The sequence below is a fragment of the Oncorhynchus keta genome, chromosome 13 (genome assembly GCF_023373465.1).
Source record: "Oncorhynchus keta strain PuntledgeMale-10-30-2019 chromosome 13, Oket_V2, whole genome shotgun sequence".
Lineage (NCBI taxonomy): Eukaryota > Metazoa > Chordata > Actinopteri > Salmoniformes > Salmonidae > Oncorhynchus > Oncorhynchus keta.
In genome coordinates, this window is record NC_068433.1 from 1,301,991 (window position 1) to 1,318,170 (window position 16,180).

Sequence of the window (16,180 nt, forward strand, 5' to 3'; positions counted from 1 at the left end):
CTCTCTCCTCACACTGTGACCAGTAATGGTAGTGTCTCTCTCTCTCTCCTCACTGTGACCAGTAATGGTAGTGTCCAGTCTCTCTCTCTCTCACTGTGACCAGTAATGGTAGTGTCTCTCTCTCTCCTCACTGTGACCAGTAATGGTAGTGTCTCTCTCTCTCTCCTCACTGTGACCAGTAATGGTAGTGTCTCTCTCTCTCTCTCCTCACTGTGACCAGTAATGGTAGTGTCTCTCTCTCTCTCTCCTCACTGTGACCAGTAATGGTAGTGTCTCTCTCTCTCTCTCCTCACTGTGACCAGTAATGGTAGTGTCTCTCTCTCTCTCTCCTCACTGTGACCAGTAATGGTAGTGTCTCTCTCTCTCTCCTCACTGTGACCAGTAATGGTAGTGTCTCTCTCTCTCTCTCCTCACTGTGACCAGTAATGGTAGTGTCTCTCTCTCTCCTCACTGTGACCAGTAATGGTAGTGTCTCTCTCTCTCCAGTCTCTCCTCACTGTGACCAGTAATGGTAGTGTCTCTCTCTCTCCTCACTGTGACCAGTAATGGTAGTGTCTCTCTCTCTCTCTCTCTCACTGTGACCAGTAATGGTAGTGTCTCTCTCTCTCTCTCACTCACTGTGACCAGTAATGGTAGTGTCTCTCTCTCTCTCTCCTCACTGTGACCAGTAATGGTAGTGTCTCTCTCTCTCTCTCTCCTCACTGTGACCAGTAATGGTAGTGTCTCTCTCTCTCCTCACTGTGACCAGTAATGGTAGTGTCTCTCTCTCTCTCTCACTGTGACCAGTAATGGTAGTGTCTCTCTCTCTCTCTCTCACTGTGACCAGTAATGGTAGTGTCTCTCTCTCTCTCTCACTGTGACCAGTAATGGTAGTGTCTCTCTCTCTCTCTCTGTGACCAGTAATGGTAGTGTCACTGTGACCAGTAATGGTAGTGTCTCTCTCTCTCTCCCTCACTGTGACCAGTAATGGTAGTGTCTCTCTCTCTCTCTCCTCACTGTGACCAGTAATGGTAGTGTCTCTCTCTCTCTCCTCACTGTGACCAGTAATGGTAGTGTCTCTCTCTCTCTCTCTCACTGTGACCAGTAATGGTAGTGTCTCTCTCTCTCTCCTCACTGTGACCAGTAATGGTAGTGTCTCTCTCTCCTCACTGTGACCAGTAATGGTAGTGTCTCTCTCTCTCTCCTCACTGTGACCAGTAATGGTAGTGTCTCTCTCTCTCTCTCCCAGTAATGGTAGTGTCTCTCTCTCTCCTCACTGTGACCAGTAATGGTAGTGTCTCTCTCTCTCTCTCACTGTGACCAGTAATGGTAGTGTCTCTCTCTCTCTCTCACTGTGACCAGTAATGGTAGTGTCTCTCTCTCTCTCTCCAGTAATGGTAGTGTCTCACTGTGACCAGTAATGGTAGTGTCTCTCTCTCTCCTCACTGTGACCAGTAATGGTAGTGTCTCTCTCTCTCTCTCACTCCAGTAACTGTGACCAGTAATGGTAGTGTCTCTCTCTCTCTCTCCTCACTGTGACCAGTAATGGTAGTGTCTCTCTCTCTCCTCACTGTGACCAGTAATGGTAGTGTCTCTCTCTCTCTCTCTCCAGTCACTGTGACCAGTAATGGTAGTGTCTCTCTCTCTCTCCTCACTGTGACCAGTAATGGTAGTGTCTCTCTCTCTCCTCACTGTGACCAGTAATGGTAGTGTCTCTCTCTCTCTCCTCACTGTGACCAGTAATGGTAGTGTCTCTCTCTCTCTCTCACTGTGACCAGTAATGGTAGTGTCTCTCTCTCTCCTCACTGTGACCAGTAATGGTAGTGTCTCTCTCTCTCTCTCACTGTGACCAGTAATGGTAGTGTCTCTCTCTCTCTCTCTCACTGTGACCAGTAATGGTAGTGTCTCTCTCTCTCTCTCCTCACTGTGACCAGTAATGGTAGTGTCTCTCTCTCTCTCTCACTGTGACCAGTAATGGTAGTGTCTCTCTCTCTCTCCTCACTGTGACCAGTAATGGTAGTGTCTCTCTCTCTCTCTCACTGTGACCAGTAATGGTAGTGTCTCTCTCTCTCTCTCACTGTGACCAGTAATGGTAGTGTCTCTCTCTCTCTCACTGTGACCAGTAATGGTAGTGTCTCTCTCCTCACTGTGACCAGTAATGGTAGTGTCTCTCTCTCCTCACTGTGACCAGTAATGGTAGTGTCTCTCTCTCTCTCTCCTCACTGTGACCAGTAATGGTAGTGTCTCTCTCTCTCTCTCCTCACTGTGACCAGTAATGGTAGTGTCTCTCTCTCTCTCTCCTCACTGTGACCAGTAATGGTAGTGTCTCTCTCTCTCTCCTCACTGTGACCAGTAATGGTAGTGTCTCTCTCTCTCTCCTCACTGTGACCAGTAATGGTAGTGTCTCTCTCTCTCTCACACTGTGACCAGTAATGGTAGTGTCTCTCTCTCTCTCTCCTCACTGTGACCAGTAATGGTAGTGTCTCTCTCTCTCCCCCTCACTGTGACCAGTAATGGTAGTGTCTCTCTCTCTCTCTCTCCTCACTGTGACCAGTAATGGTAGTGTCTCTCTCTCTCTCCTCACTGTGACCAGTAATGGTAGTGTCTCTCTCTCTCTCTCCTCACTGTGACCAGTAATGGTAGTGTCTCTCTCTCTCTCTCACTGTGACCAGTAATGGTAGTGTCTCTCTCTCTCTCTCCAGTAATCACTGTGACCAGTAATGGTAGTGTCTCTCTCTCTCTCTCACTGTGACCAGTAATGGTAGTGTCTCTCTCTCTCTCTCTCCTCACTGTGACCAGTAATGGTAGTGTCTCTCTCTCTCCTCACTGTGACCAGTAATGGTAGTGTCTCTCTCTCTCTCTCCTCACTGTGACCAGTAATGGTAGTGTCTCTCTCTCTCTCTCACTGTGACCAGTAATGGTAGTGTCTCTCTCTCTCTCTCCTCACTGTGACCAGTAATGGTAGTGTCTCTCTCTCTCTCCTCACTGTGACCAGTAATGGTAGTGTCTCTCTCTCTCTCTCTCCTCACTGTGACCAGTAATGGTAGTGTCTCTCTCTCTCTCCTCACTGTGACCAGTAATGGTAGTGTCTCTCTCTCTCTCTCCTCACTGTGACCAGTAATGGTAGTGTCTCTCTCTCTCTCCTCACTGTGACCAGTAATGGTAGTGTCTCTCTCTCTCTCTCTCACTGTGACCAGTAATGGTAGTGTCTCTCTCTCTCTGGTAGTGTCTCTCCTCACTGTGACCAGTAATGGTAGTGTCTCTCTCTCTCTCTCACTGTGACCAGTAATGGTAGTGTCTCTCTCTCTCTCCTCACTGTGACCAGTAATGGTAGTGTCTCTCTCTCTCTCTCCTCACTGTGACCAGTAATGGTAGTGTCTCTCTCTCTCTCCTCACTGTGACCAGTAATGGTAGTGTCTCTCTCTCTCTCACTGTGACCAGTAATGGTAGTGTCTCTCTCTCTCCTCACTGTGACCAGTAATGGTAGTGTCTCTCTCTCTCTCACTGTGACCAGTAATGGTAGTGTCTCTCTCTCTCTCCTCACTGTGACCAGTAATGGTAGTGTCTCTCTCTCTCTCTCTCACTGTGACCAGTAATGGTAGTGTCTCTCTCTCTCTCACTGTGACCAGTAATGGTAGTGTCTCTCTCTCTCTCCTCACTGTGACCAGTAATGGTAGTGTCTCTCTCCAGTAATGGTAGTGTCTCTCTCTCACACTGTGACCAGTAATGGTAGTGTCTCTCTCTCTCTCCTCACTGTGACCAGTAATGGTAGTGTCTCTCTCTCTCTCACTGTGACCAGTAATGGTAGTGTCTCTCTCTCTCCTCACTGTGACCAGTAATGGTAGTGTCTCTCTCTCTCCAGTAATGGTAGTGTCTCACTGTGACCAGTAATGGTAGTGTCTCTCTCTCTCTCTCACTGTGACCAGTAATGGTAGTGTCTCTCTCTCTCCTCACTGTGACCAGTAATGGTAGTGTCTCTCTCTCTCTCCTCACTGTGACCAGTAATGGTAGTGTCTCTCTCTCTCTCTCCTCACTGTGACCAGTAATGGTAGTGTCTCTCTCTCTCTCACACTGTGACCAGTAATGGTAGTGTCTCTCTCTCTCTCCTCACTGTGACCAGTAATGGTAGTGTCTCTCTCTCTCTCTCTCACTGTGACCAGTAATGGTAGTGTCTCTCTCTCTCTCTCACTGTGACCAGTAATGGTAGTGTCTCTCTCTCTCTCTCACTGTGACCAGTAATGGTAGTGTCTCTCTCTCTCCTCACTGTGACCAGTAATGGTAGTGTCTCTCTCTCTCTCCTCACTGTGACCAGTAATGGTAGTGTCTCTCTCTCTCTCTCACTGTGACCAGTAATGGTAGTGTCTCTCTCTCTCCTCACTGTGACCAGTAATGGTAGTGTCTCTCTCTCTCTCTCACTGTGACCAGTAATGGTAGTGTCTCTCTCTCTCTCCTCACTGTGACCAGTAATGGTAGTGTCTCTCTCTCTCTCTCCTCACTGTGACCAGTAATGGTAGTGTCTCTCTCTCTCACTGTGACCAGTAATGGTAGTGTCTCTCTCTCTCTCTCACTGTGACCAGTAATGGTAGTGTCTCTCTCTCTCTCTCCTCACTGTGACCAGTAATGGTAGTGTCTCTCTCTCTCTCTCACTGTGACCAGTAATGGTAGTGTCTCTCTCTCTCCTCACTGTGACCAGTAATGGTAGTGTGTCTCTCTCTCTCCTCACTGTGACCAGTAATGGTAGTGTCTCTCTCTCTCTCCTCACTGTGACCAGTAATGGTAGTGTCTCTCTCTCTCTCCTCACTGTGACCAGTAATGGTAGTGTCTCTCTCTCTCTCTCCTCACTGTGACCAGTAATGGTAGTGTCTCTCTCTCTCTCTCTCACTGTGACCAGTAATGGTAGTGTCTCTCTCTCTCACTCTCTCTCTCTCTCCTCACTGTGACCAGTAATGGTAGTGTCTCTCTCTCTCTCTCCTCACTGTGACCAGTAATGGTAGTGTCTCTCTCTCTCTCCTCACTGTGACCAGTAATGGTAGTGTCTCTCTCTCTCTCCTCACTGTGACCAGTAATGGTAGTGTCTCTCTCTCTCTCTCCTCACTGTGACCAGTAATGGTAGTGTCTCTCTCTCTCTCCTCACTGTGACCAGTAATGGTAGTGTCTCTCTCTCTCTCTCTCACTGTGACCAGTAATGGTAGTGTCTCTCTCTCTCCTCACTGTGACCAGTAATGGTAGTGTCTCTCTCTCTCCTCACTGTGACCAGTCACTCTCCTCACTGTGACCAGTAATGGTAGTGTCTCTCTCTCTCTCTCTCACTGTGACCAGTAATGGTAGTGTCTCTCTCTCTCCTCACTGTGACCAGTAATGGTAGTGTCTCTCTCTCTCTCACTGTGACCAGTAATGGTAGTGTCTCTCTCTCTCTCCTCACTGTGACCAGTAATGGTAGTGTCTCTCTCTCTCTCCTCACTGTGACCAGTAATGGTAGTGTCTCTCTCTCTCTCTCACTGTGACCAGTAATGGTAGTGTCTCTCTCTCTCTCCTCACTGTGACCAGTAATGGTAGTGTCTCTCTCTCTCTCCTCACTGTGACCAGTAATGGTAGTGTCTCTCTCTCTCCCTCACTGTGACCAGTAATGGTAGTGTCTCTCTCTCTCTCTCCTCACTGTGACCAGTAATGGTAGTGTCTCTCTCTCTCTCTCACTGTGACCAGTAATGGTAGTGTCTCTCTCTCTCTCTCTCACTGTGACCAGTAATGGTAGTGTCTCTCTCTCTCTCCTCACTGTGACCAGTAATGGTAGTGTCTCTCTCTCTCTCCTCACTGTGACCAGTAATGGTAGTGTCTCTCTCTCTCCTCACTGTGACCAGTAATGGTAGTGTCTCTCTCTCTCTCTCCTCACTGTGACCAGTAATGGTAGTGTCTCTCTCTCTCTCTCACTGTGACCAGTAATGGTAGTGTCTCTCTCTCTCCTCACTGTGACCAGTAATGGTAGTGTCTCTCTCTCTCTCCTCACTGTGACCAGTAATGGTAGTGTCTCTCTCTCTCTCTCCTCACTGTGACCAGTAATGGTAGTGTCTCTCTCTCTCTCTCACTGTGACCAGTAATGGTAGTGTCTCTCTCTCTCCTCACTGTGACCAGTAATGGTAGTGTCTCTCTCTCTCTCTCACTGTGACCAGTAATGGTAGTGTCTCTCTCTCTCTCTCTCACTGTGACCAGTAATGGTAGTGTCTCTCTCTCTCTCTCCAGTAATGGTAGTGTCTCTCTCTCTCCTCACTGTGACCAGTAATGGTAGTGTCTCTCTCTCTCTCACTGTGACCAGTAATGGTAGTGTCTCACTGTGACCAGTAATGGTAGTGTCTCTCTCTCTCTCCTCACTGTGACCAGTAATGGTAGTGTCTCTCTCTCTCTCTCACTGTGACCAGTAATGGTAGTCTGTCTCTCTCTCTCTCCCTCACTGTGACCAGTAATGGTAGTGTCTCTCTCTCTCTCCAGTAATGGTAGTGTCTCACTGTGACCAGTAATGGTAGTGTCTCTCTCTCTCTCCTCACTGTGACCAGTAATGGTAGTGTCTCTCTCTCTCTCTCACTGTGACCAGTAATGGTAGTGTCTCTCTCTCTCTCTCACTGTGACCAGTAATGGTAGTGTCTCTCTCTCTCTCTCCTCACTGTGACCAGTAATGGTAGTGTCTCTCTCTCTCTCTCTCACTGTGACCAGTGTGACCAGTAATGGTAGTGTCTCTCTCTCTCTCTCACTGTGACCAGTAATGGTAGTGTCTCTCTCTCTCTCTCACTGTGACCAGTAATGGTAGTGTCTCTCTCTCTCTCTCTCACTGTGACCAGTAATGGTAGTGTCTCTCTCTCTCTCTCACTGTGACCAGTAATGGTAGTGTCTCTCTCTCTCTCTCTCACTGTGACCAGTAATGGTAGTGTCTCTCTCTCTCTCTCACTGTGACCAGTAATGGTAGTGTCACTGTGACCAGTAATGGTAGTGTCTCTCTCTCTCTCTCACTGTGACCAGTAATGGTAGTGTCACTCTCTCTCTCCTCACTGTGACCAGTAATGGTAGTGTCTCTCTCTCTCTCTCACCAGTAATGGTAGTGTCTCACTGTGACCAGTAATGGTAGTGTCTCTCTCTCTCTCCTCACTGTGACCAGTAATGGTAGTGTCTCTCTCTCTCTCTCTCCTCACTGTGACCAGTAATGGTAGTGTCTCTCTCTCTCCTCACTGTGACCAGTAATGGTAGTGTCTCTCTCTCTCTCCTCACTGTGACCAGTAATGGTAGTGTCTCTCTCTCTCTCTCTCTCACTGTGACCAGTAATGGTAGTGTCTCTCTCTCTCTCCTCACTGTGACCAGTAATGGTAGTGTCTCTCTCTCTCTCACTGTGACCAGTAATGGTAGTGTCTCTCTCTCTCTCCTCACTGTGACCAGTAATGGTAGTGTCTCTCTCTCTCTCTCCTCACTGTGACCAGTAATGGTAGTGTCTCTCTCTCTCCTCACTGTGACCAGTAATGGTAGTGTCTCTCTCTCTCTCTCCTCACTGTGACCAGTAATGGTAGTGTCTCTCTCTCTCTCTCTCACTGTGACCAGTAATGGTAGTGTCTCTCTCTCTCCTCACTGTGACCAGTAATGGTAGTGTCTCTCTCTCTCTCCTCACTGTGACCAGTAATGGTAGTGTCTCTCTCTCTCTCTCACCAGTAATGGTAGTGTCCAGTGACCAGTAATGGTAGTGTCTCTCTCTCTCTCCTCACTGTGACCAGTAATGGTAGTGTCTCTCTCTCTCTCTCACTGTGACCAGTAATGGTAGTGTCTCTCTCTCTCCACTGTGACCAGTAATGGTAGTGTCTCTCACTGTGACCAGTAATGGTAGTGTCTCTCTCTCTCTCCTCACTGTGACCAGTAATGGTAGTGTCTCTCTCTCTCTCCTCACTGTGACCAGTAATGGTAGTGTCTCTCTCTCTCCTCACTGTGACCAGTAATGGTAGTGTCTCTCTCTCTCCTCACTGTGACCAGTAATGGTAGTGTCTCTCTCTCTCTCTCTCCAGTAATGGTAGTGTCTCTCTCTCTCCTCACTGTGACCAGTAATGGTAGTGTCTCTCTCTCTCTCTCACTGTGACCAGTAATGGTAGTGTCTCTCTCTCTCTCTCTCTCCTCACTGTGACCAGTAATGGTAGTGTCTCTCTCTCTCTCTCTCACTGTGACCAGTAATGGTAGTGTCTCTCTCTCTCCCTCCCTGTGACCAGTAATGGTAGTGTCTCTCTCTCTCCCTCACTGTGACCAGTAATGGTAGTGTCTCTCTCTCTCCTCACTGTGACCAGTAATGGTAGTGTCTCTCTCTCTCCTCACTGTGACCAGTAATGGTAGTGTCTCTCTCTCTCTCCTCACTGTGACCAGTAATGGTAGTGTCTCTCTCTCTCTCCTCACTGTGACCAGTAATGGTAGTGTCTCTCTCTCTCTCCTCACTGTGACCAGTAATGGTAGTGTCTCTCTCTCTCTCCTCACTGTGACCAGTAATGGTAGTGTCTCTCTCTCTCTCTCCTCACTGTGACCAGTAATGGTAGTGTCTCTCTCTCTCTCCTCACTGTGACCAGTAATGGTAGTGTCTCTCTCTCTCTCTCTCACTGTGACCAGTAATGGTAGTGTCTCTCTCTCTCTCACTGTGACCAGTAATGGTAGTGTCTCTCTCTCTCTCTCCTCACTGTGACCAGTAATGGTAGTGTCTCTCTCTCTCACTCCAGTAATGGTAGTGTCTCACTGTGACCAGTAATGGTAGTGTCTCTCTCTCTCTCACTGTGACCAGTAATGGTAGTGTCTCTCTCTCTCTCTCTCACTGTGACCAGTAATGGTAGTGTCTCTCTCTCTCCTCACTGTGACCAGTAATGGTAGTGTCTCTCTCTCTCTCTCACTGTGACCAGTAATGGTAGTGTCTCTCTCTCTCTCTCACTCCAGTAATGGTAGTGTCTCTCTCTCTCCTCACTGTGACCAGTAATGGTAGTGTCTCTCTCTCTCACCGTGACCAGTAATGGTAGTGTCTCTCTCTCTCTCCCTCACTGTGACCAGTAATGGTAGTGTCTCTCTCTCTCTCTCACTGTGACCAGTAATGGTAGTGTCTCTCTCTCTCTCCTCACTGTGACCAGTAATGGTAGTGTCTCTCTCTCTCTCTCTCACTGTGACCAGTAATGGTAGTGTCTCTCTCTCTCTCCTCACTGTGACCAGTAATGGTAGTGTCTCTCTCTCTCTCTCCTCACTGTGACCAGTAATGGTAGTGTCTCTCTCTCTCTCCTCACTGTGACCAGTAATGGTAGTGTCTCTCTCTCTCCTCACTGTGACCAGTAATGGTAGTGTCTCTCTCTCTCTCCTCACTGTGACCAGTAATGGTAGTGTCTCTCTCTCTCTCCTCACTGTGACCAGTAATGGTAGTGTCTCTCTCTCTCTCCTCACTGTGACCAGTAATGGTAGTGTCTCTCTCTCTCCTCACTGTGACCAGTAATGGTAGTGTCTCTCTCTCTCTCTCACTGTGACCAGTAATGGTAGTGTCTCTCTCTCTCCAGTAATGGTAGTGTCTCTCACTGTGACCAGTAATGGTAGTGTCTCTCTCTCTCTCCTCACTGTGACCAGTAATGGTAGTGTCTCTCTCTCTCCCTCACTGTGACCAGTAATGGTAGTGTCTCTCTCTCTCTCCAGTAATCACTGTGACCAGTAATGGTAGTGTCTCTCTCTCTCTCCTCACTGTGACCAGTAATGGTAGTGTCTCTCTCTCTCCCTCACTGTGACCAGTAATGGTAGTGTCTCTCTCTCTCCTCACTGTGACCAGTAATGGTAGTGTCTCTCTCTCTCTCCTCACTGTGACCAGTAATGGTAGTGTCTCTCTCTCTCCCCTCACTGTGACCAGTAATGGTAGTGTCTCTCTCTCTCTCTCACTGTGACCAGTAATGGTAGTGTCTCTCTCTCTCTCCTCACTGTGACCAGTAATGGTAGTGTCTCTCTCTCTCCCTCACTGTGACCAGTAATGGTAGTGTCTCTCTCTCTGGTAGTGTCTCTCACTGTGACCAGTAATGGTAGTGTCTCTCTCTCTCTCTCACTGTGACCAGTAATGGTAGTGTCTCTCTCTCTCTCCTCACTGTGACCAGTAATGGTAGTGTCTCTCTCTCTCTCCTCACTGTGACCAGTAATGGTAGTGTCTCTCTCTCTCCTCACTGTGACCAGTAATGGTAGTGTCTCTCTCTCTCCTCACTGTGACCAGTAATGGTAGTGTCTCTCTCTCTCCTCACTGTGACCAGTAATGGTAGTGTCTCTCTCTCTCTCTCCTCACTGTGACCAGTAATGGTAGTGTCTCTCTCTCTCTCCTCACTGTGACCAGTAATGGTAGTGTCTCTCTCTCTCACTGTGACCAGTAATGGTAGTGTCTCTCTCTCTCTCACTCCAGTCACTGTGACCAGTAATGGTAGTGTCTCTCTCTCTCTCCTCACTGTGACCAGTAATGGTAGTGTCTCTCTCTCTCTCCTCACACTGTGACCAGTAATGGTAGTGTCTCTCTCTCTCTCCCTCACTGTGACCAGTAATGGTAGTGTCTCTCTCTCTCTCTCTCTCTCTGTGACCAGTAATGGTAGTGTCTCTCTCTCTCTCTCACTGTGACCAGTAATGGTAGTGTCTCTCTCTCTCTCTCCTCACTGTGACCAGTAATGGTAGTGTCTCTCTCTCTCTCTCCTCACTGTGACCAGTAATGGTAGTGTCTCTCTCTCTCTCCCTCACTGTGACCAGTAATGGTAGTGTCTCTCTCTCTCTCTCTCCTCACTGTGACCAGTAATGGTAGTGTCTCTCTCTCTCCTCACTGTGACCAGTAATGGTAGTGTCTCTCTCTCTCCTCACTGTGACCAGTAATGGTAGTGTCTCTCTCTCTCTCTCACTGTGACCAGTAATGGTAGTGTCTCTCTCTCTCTCTCCTCACTGTGACCAGTAATGGTAGTGTCTCTCTCTCTCTCTCCTCACTGTGACCAGTAATGGTAGTGTCTCTCTCTCTCTCCTCACCGTGATCAGTAATGGTAGAGTGTGTCGTCCCTCTCTCAGACGGAGACAGAAGAGGGACTTCCCTGCGATGTTCAGTAGAGGGTAGACTCCAGAAACCTCCCCATACACCTTCACACGAAGGCCTCGCACCCTGCACACACACAGTTACACACACAGTTACACACACAGTTACACACACACACAGTTACACACACAGTTACACACACACACACACACACACAGTTACACACACACAGTTACACAATTCTCCATACATGTATGCCAGAAACCCTGACCTGTGCTGTATGAGTTCTGCAGCTTCTCTGACCCCCACAGCTCTCTTCAGGTTGACCCCTGCAGGGTTAAAGGTCATCTCTATGTCAGAGGTCAGGGGTAGGGGACAGCCAACCAGCTCCAGGTAGCCCCTCTCCTCCACTTCCTGGTCCTTCCCCAGTGCAGACTGGGGGATGTAATTCCAGCAGGGGAAGAGAACCGGCAGGCCCAGCCAGAGAGGGGAGGGGCTCAGTAGCTAACCAATCAGAGAAAGAACGACAGGAGTGAATTCAAGAATTCAAGTCTTCTCTTACACACATACTAACAGACAGACACTCTCACCTCACAGTGCACGGTCCCGGTGGCGTCCCTCACACGCCACGCTCCGTCACATGACCTCTCTGGGTCACACCCATCACTGAGACAGCCTATCAGCAACAGGCTGGCACGCGGCAAAGCCTTGTGATTGGGCAGAGCCTGCTCCGCCTCCCGGACCCATTCTCTGTGCTGAGCGGTGCTCCAGGTCAGGTTGCTACAGCAGGGTGTGCGTTGCCAGGTAACCAGCTCAGCTACGGAGATGAGCCTAACAACAAGAGGAGGTTAAGGTTAGGAGTGGTGTTGATGGTTTCTAAACCTCCCCAATGACAGGAGATGGCTTCGCAGTCAGACATCTTTGTCTCGTCCCATGTGTATATATCTTTTTCTTCACATTCTTTTTAATATTTTTCCTAAACCTCAACTTCAAAATACTCTCCTGCAACCCGCCTCACCCAATGTGGTGGGGATCTGTTTATTTTTCTCCTAAAGTATTTCTATTTACCTCCGAACTGGAATACCTCAACTGAAGCTAGCCAGCTAACCAGCTACCAGTCAGCTAACCACTGCTAGCGGTCATCAGCTAACCTTTAGCTCGGAAAGCTCTCGCCAGTTCGTACAACACGTTTCTAACCAGAGCATCCCGGACCTATTTTTCTCTCCATATCCCCGGATTCCTACCGCAAACTCTGAACCTTTTCATTTGGATCATCACAGCTAGCTAACAGCAACCTGGGTTGACTACTCCTGGCTAACGTTTCCGTCCCGGAGCTAGCACCAACTAGCCTGGGGCTAGCCCATGCTAGAACCATCTCCCGGCTCACTCCTGGGCTACAATATCTGGACCCCTTCTACTGCCGGTACAGGGCACGGAACCCCGCCGATCCTCTACGAATAACGACATAATCTGCCCGAGGATTCCAACAGGCCCCTCAGGCGCTACGCCCGCTGAAGGCCCATTCTGCTAACCGGCTAGGCCTGCTAGCTACCTAGAGCTACTACTAATTCCACGACTGGTCTAACGACGTCACTGCACGAAGAGGCAAAAACAGACTTACCCCCATTGAAAATAAGAATGTGTTCTTAACTGACTTGCCTGGTTAAATAAAGGTAAAAAAAATAAAATTAAAATAAAATAAAAATTGCGACGTCCCCCAAAGGATAACTTGCCTGCCACGGTCCGCTAACTGCTAGGTTGTTTAGCCCCTACCTACTAACTGTTAGCATCGGCCTGCTAACTGTCTAAATCGCCGTGTCCCCAGCCAGCCCAACCACTCACTGGACCCATATGTTCACTTGGCTAAGCATGCCACTCTCTAATATCAATATGCCTCGTCCATTACTGTCCTGGTTAGTGATTACTGTCTTATTTCACTGTAGAGCCTCTAGCCCTGCTCAATATGCCTTAACCAACCATGTTGTTCCACCTCCTACATATGCGATGACATCACCTGGTTTAAACATCTCTAGAGACTATATCTCTCTCATCATCACTCAATGCCTAGGTTTACCTCCAATGTACTCACATCCTACCATACCTTTGTCTGTACACTATGCCTTGAATCTATTCTATCGTGCCCAGAAACCTGCTCCTTTTACTCTCTGTTCTGAACGTGCTAGACGGCCAGTTGTTAGCCGTACCCTTATCCTACTTCTCCTCTGGTCCTCTGGTGATGTGGAGGGCTGCAGTGGAGCAGGTTGAGAGATTCAAGTTCCTTGGTGTCCACATCAGGGAAGAGGACACGACAAAACCTATTCCCCCTCAGGAGACTAAAAATATTTGGGTCCTCAAACGGTTCCTCGGCTGCACCATCGAGAGCATCAATGCCTGATATGGCAATTGCTCGGCCTCCGACCGTAAGGTGCTACAGAGGGTAGTGCGTACTGCCCAGTACATCACCGGGGCCAAGCTTCCTGCCACCCAGGACCTCTATACCAGGTGGTGTCAGAGGAAGGCCATAAAAATTGTCAAAGACTCCAACCACCCAAGTCATAGACTGTTCTCTCTGTTACCACACGGCAAGCGGTACCAGAGCACCAAGTCTAGGTCCATGAGGCTTCTAAACAGCTTCTATCCCCCCCAAGCCATAAGACTCCTGAACACCTAATCAAATGGCCACCCAGACTATTTGCATTGCACCCCCCTTTTTACACCGCTGCTACTCTCTGTTATTATCTATACATAGTCACTTCAATAACTCTACCTACATGTACATATTACCTCAACTAACCGGTGCCCCCACACATTGTACCGGTCTACACCACCTGTTGTATTCAGCATTTCACTGTAAGGTCTACTACACCTGTTGTATTCAGCATTTCACTGTAAGGTCTACTACACCTGTTGTATTCAGCATTTCACTGTCAGGTCTACTACACCTGTTGTATTCAGCATTTCACTGTGAGTTCTACTACACCTGTTGTATTCAGCATTTCACTGTAAGGTCTACTACACCTGTTGTATTCAACATTTCACTGTGAGGACTACTACACCTGTTGTATTCAGCATTTCACTGTGAGGTCTACTACACCTGTTGTATTAAGCATTTCACTGTAAGGTCTACTACACCTGTTGTATTCAGCATTTCACTGTGAGGTCTACTACACCTGTTGTATTCAGCATTTCACTGTAAGGTCTACTACACCTGTTGTATTCAGCATGTCACTGTGAGGTCGACTACACCTGTTGTATTCAGCATTTTACTGTGAGGTCTACTACACCTGTTGTATTCAGCATTTCACTGTGAGGTCTACTACACCTGTTGTATTCAGCATTTCACTGTAAGGTCTACTACACCTGTTGTATTCAGCATTTCACTGTGAGGTCTACTACACCTGTTGTATTCAGCATTTCACTGTGAGTTCTACTACACCTGTTGTAATTCAGCATTTCACTGTGAGGTCTACCTACACCTGTTGTATTCAGCATTTCACTGTGAGGTCTACTACACCTGTTGTATTCAGCATTTCACTGTGAGGTCTACTACACCTGTTGTATTCAGCATTTCACTGTAAGGTCTACCTACACCTGTTGTATTCAGCATTTCACTGTAAGGTCTACTACACCTGTTGTATTTAGCATTTCACTGTGAGGTCTACTACACCTGTTGTATTCAGTATTTCACTGTAAGGTCTACTACACCTGTTGTATTCAGCATTTCACTGTAATGTCTATAACACCTGTTTTATTCAGTATTTCACTGTAATGTCTATAACACCTGTTGTATTCAGTATTTCACTGTAAGGTCTACTACACCTGTTGTATTCAGCATTTCACTGTGAGTTCTACTACACCTGTTGTAATTCAGCATTTCACTGTAAGGTCTACCTACACCTGTTGTATTCAGCATTTCACTGTGAGGTCTACTACACCTGTTGTATTCAGCATTTCACTGTGAGGTCTACTACACCTGTTGTATTCAGCATTTCACTGTGAGGTCTACTACACCTGTTGTATTCAGCATTTCACTGTGAGGTCTACTACACCTGTTGTATTCAGCATTTCACTGTAAGGTCTACCTACACCTGTTGTATTCAGCATTTCACTGTAAGGTCTACTACACCTGTTGTATTCAGCATTTCACTGTAAGGTCTACTACACCTGTTGTATTCAGCATTTCACTGTGAGGTCTACTACACCTGTTGTATTCAGCATTTCACTGTAAGGTCTACTACACCTGTTGTATTCAGCATTTCACTGTAAGGTCTACTACACCTGTTGTATTCAGCATTTCACTGTAAGGTCTACTACACCTGTTGTATTCTGCGCATGTGACTAATACAATTTGATTTGCCTTAGACGGACCCTAAACTAAAGGACCCCAACCAGCTCTGATCCTGGTGACAAACCGAGTAAGCAGACTTTAGTTCAAGCCCAGCACTAACACACTAATCAACTGGATCATTAATACCCCTTGGTTAATGTAATCAGTTGTGCTTGTGCAAGGCTGGAGCTAAAACGTGCACATTTTCGCCAGAGCCGGTAAACAACATCAACTGGTCACCTGTAACTGAGCGGCAGAGACCGGGCAGACGAGGAGCCCACCGCCCGTTCCACTCTCCGTATCATGGCTAGTGAGAGCTGTTCCGGGGAAACACTACCGGGGGTTGGACCGAGAACCGGGAACAGATTGTCCCTCACGAACACGAATAGCTCCTGCAGCCACTCCCGTTCCTTTAAGAAAGGAGATATGAATGAAAGGTGTGGTGAATGAGTAAAAATACTGTATTTTGTTTGAATGTAGCTAGCGAACTATTGTAAAAAATAATAATAAACGAAAGTAGACAACGTAACTTACCACTTCACTCCTCTCCCTGAAGTTATCCATAAATGATTCCATTCTAGGTTCGTTTCGTTGATGCTGTTCTGAATCACTTCATATCTTCACCTTAACTACAAGTCACGTAACTATTACACTCTTTGAATTTTGGTCTGATCTGATCAGGATAGACATTAATGCTAACGTTGTCAACCAGTTAGTAATAAACTATCACAGACACACACAAAAAAACTTCGAATCATCTGAATAACAATTAACAGTAGAACTACGGCGTCCCCATTACGTTCATACCGCACGAAATCTGCCGCCCAGCAAACAGAGTTCTTCCGGACCAAATC

The 16,180-nt window shown here is 47.6% G+C and overlaps 1 protein-coding gene across 1 annotated transcript in view; it reads right to left on the bottom strand.

The window, feature by feature from the left end:
• ctc1 (CTS telomere maintenance complex component 1) overlaps positions 1-16,164 on the bottom strand; it is a 91,412-nt gene extending 75,248 nt beyond the window's left edge. Inside the window, exons 1-5 of the mRNA XM_052460710.1 lie at positions 15,861-16,164; positions 15,567-15,736; positions 11,590-11,830; positions 11,271-11,503; positions 10,996-11,125 (exon numbers count right to left, since the gene is read on the bottom strand). Of these exons, the coding sequence (XP_052316670.1) occupies positions 10,996-11,125; positions 11,271-11,503; positions 11,590-11,830; positions 15,567-15,736; positions 15,861-15,902 (816 nt within the window). The 5' untranslated portion in view covers positions 15,903-16,164. The remainder of the gene's footprint in view (positions 1-10,995; positions 11,126-11,270; positions 11,504-11,589; positions 11,831-15,566; positions 15,737-15,860) is intronic.
• Positions 16,165-16,180: the final 16 nt, after the last annotated feature.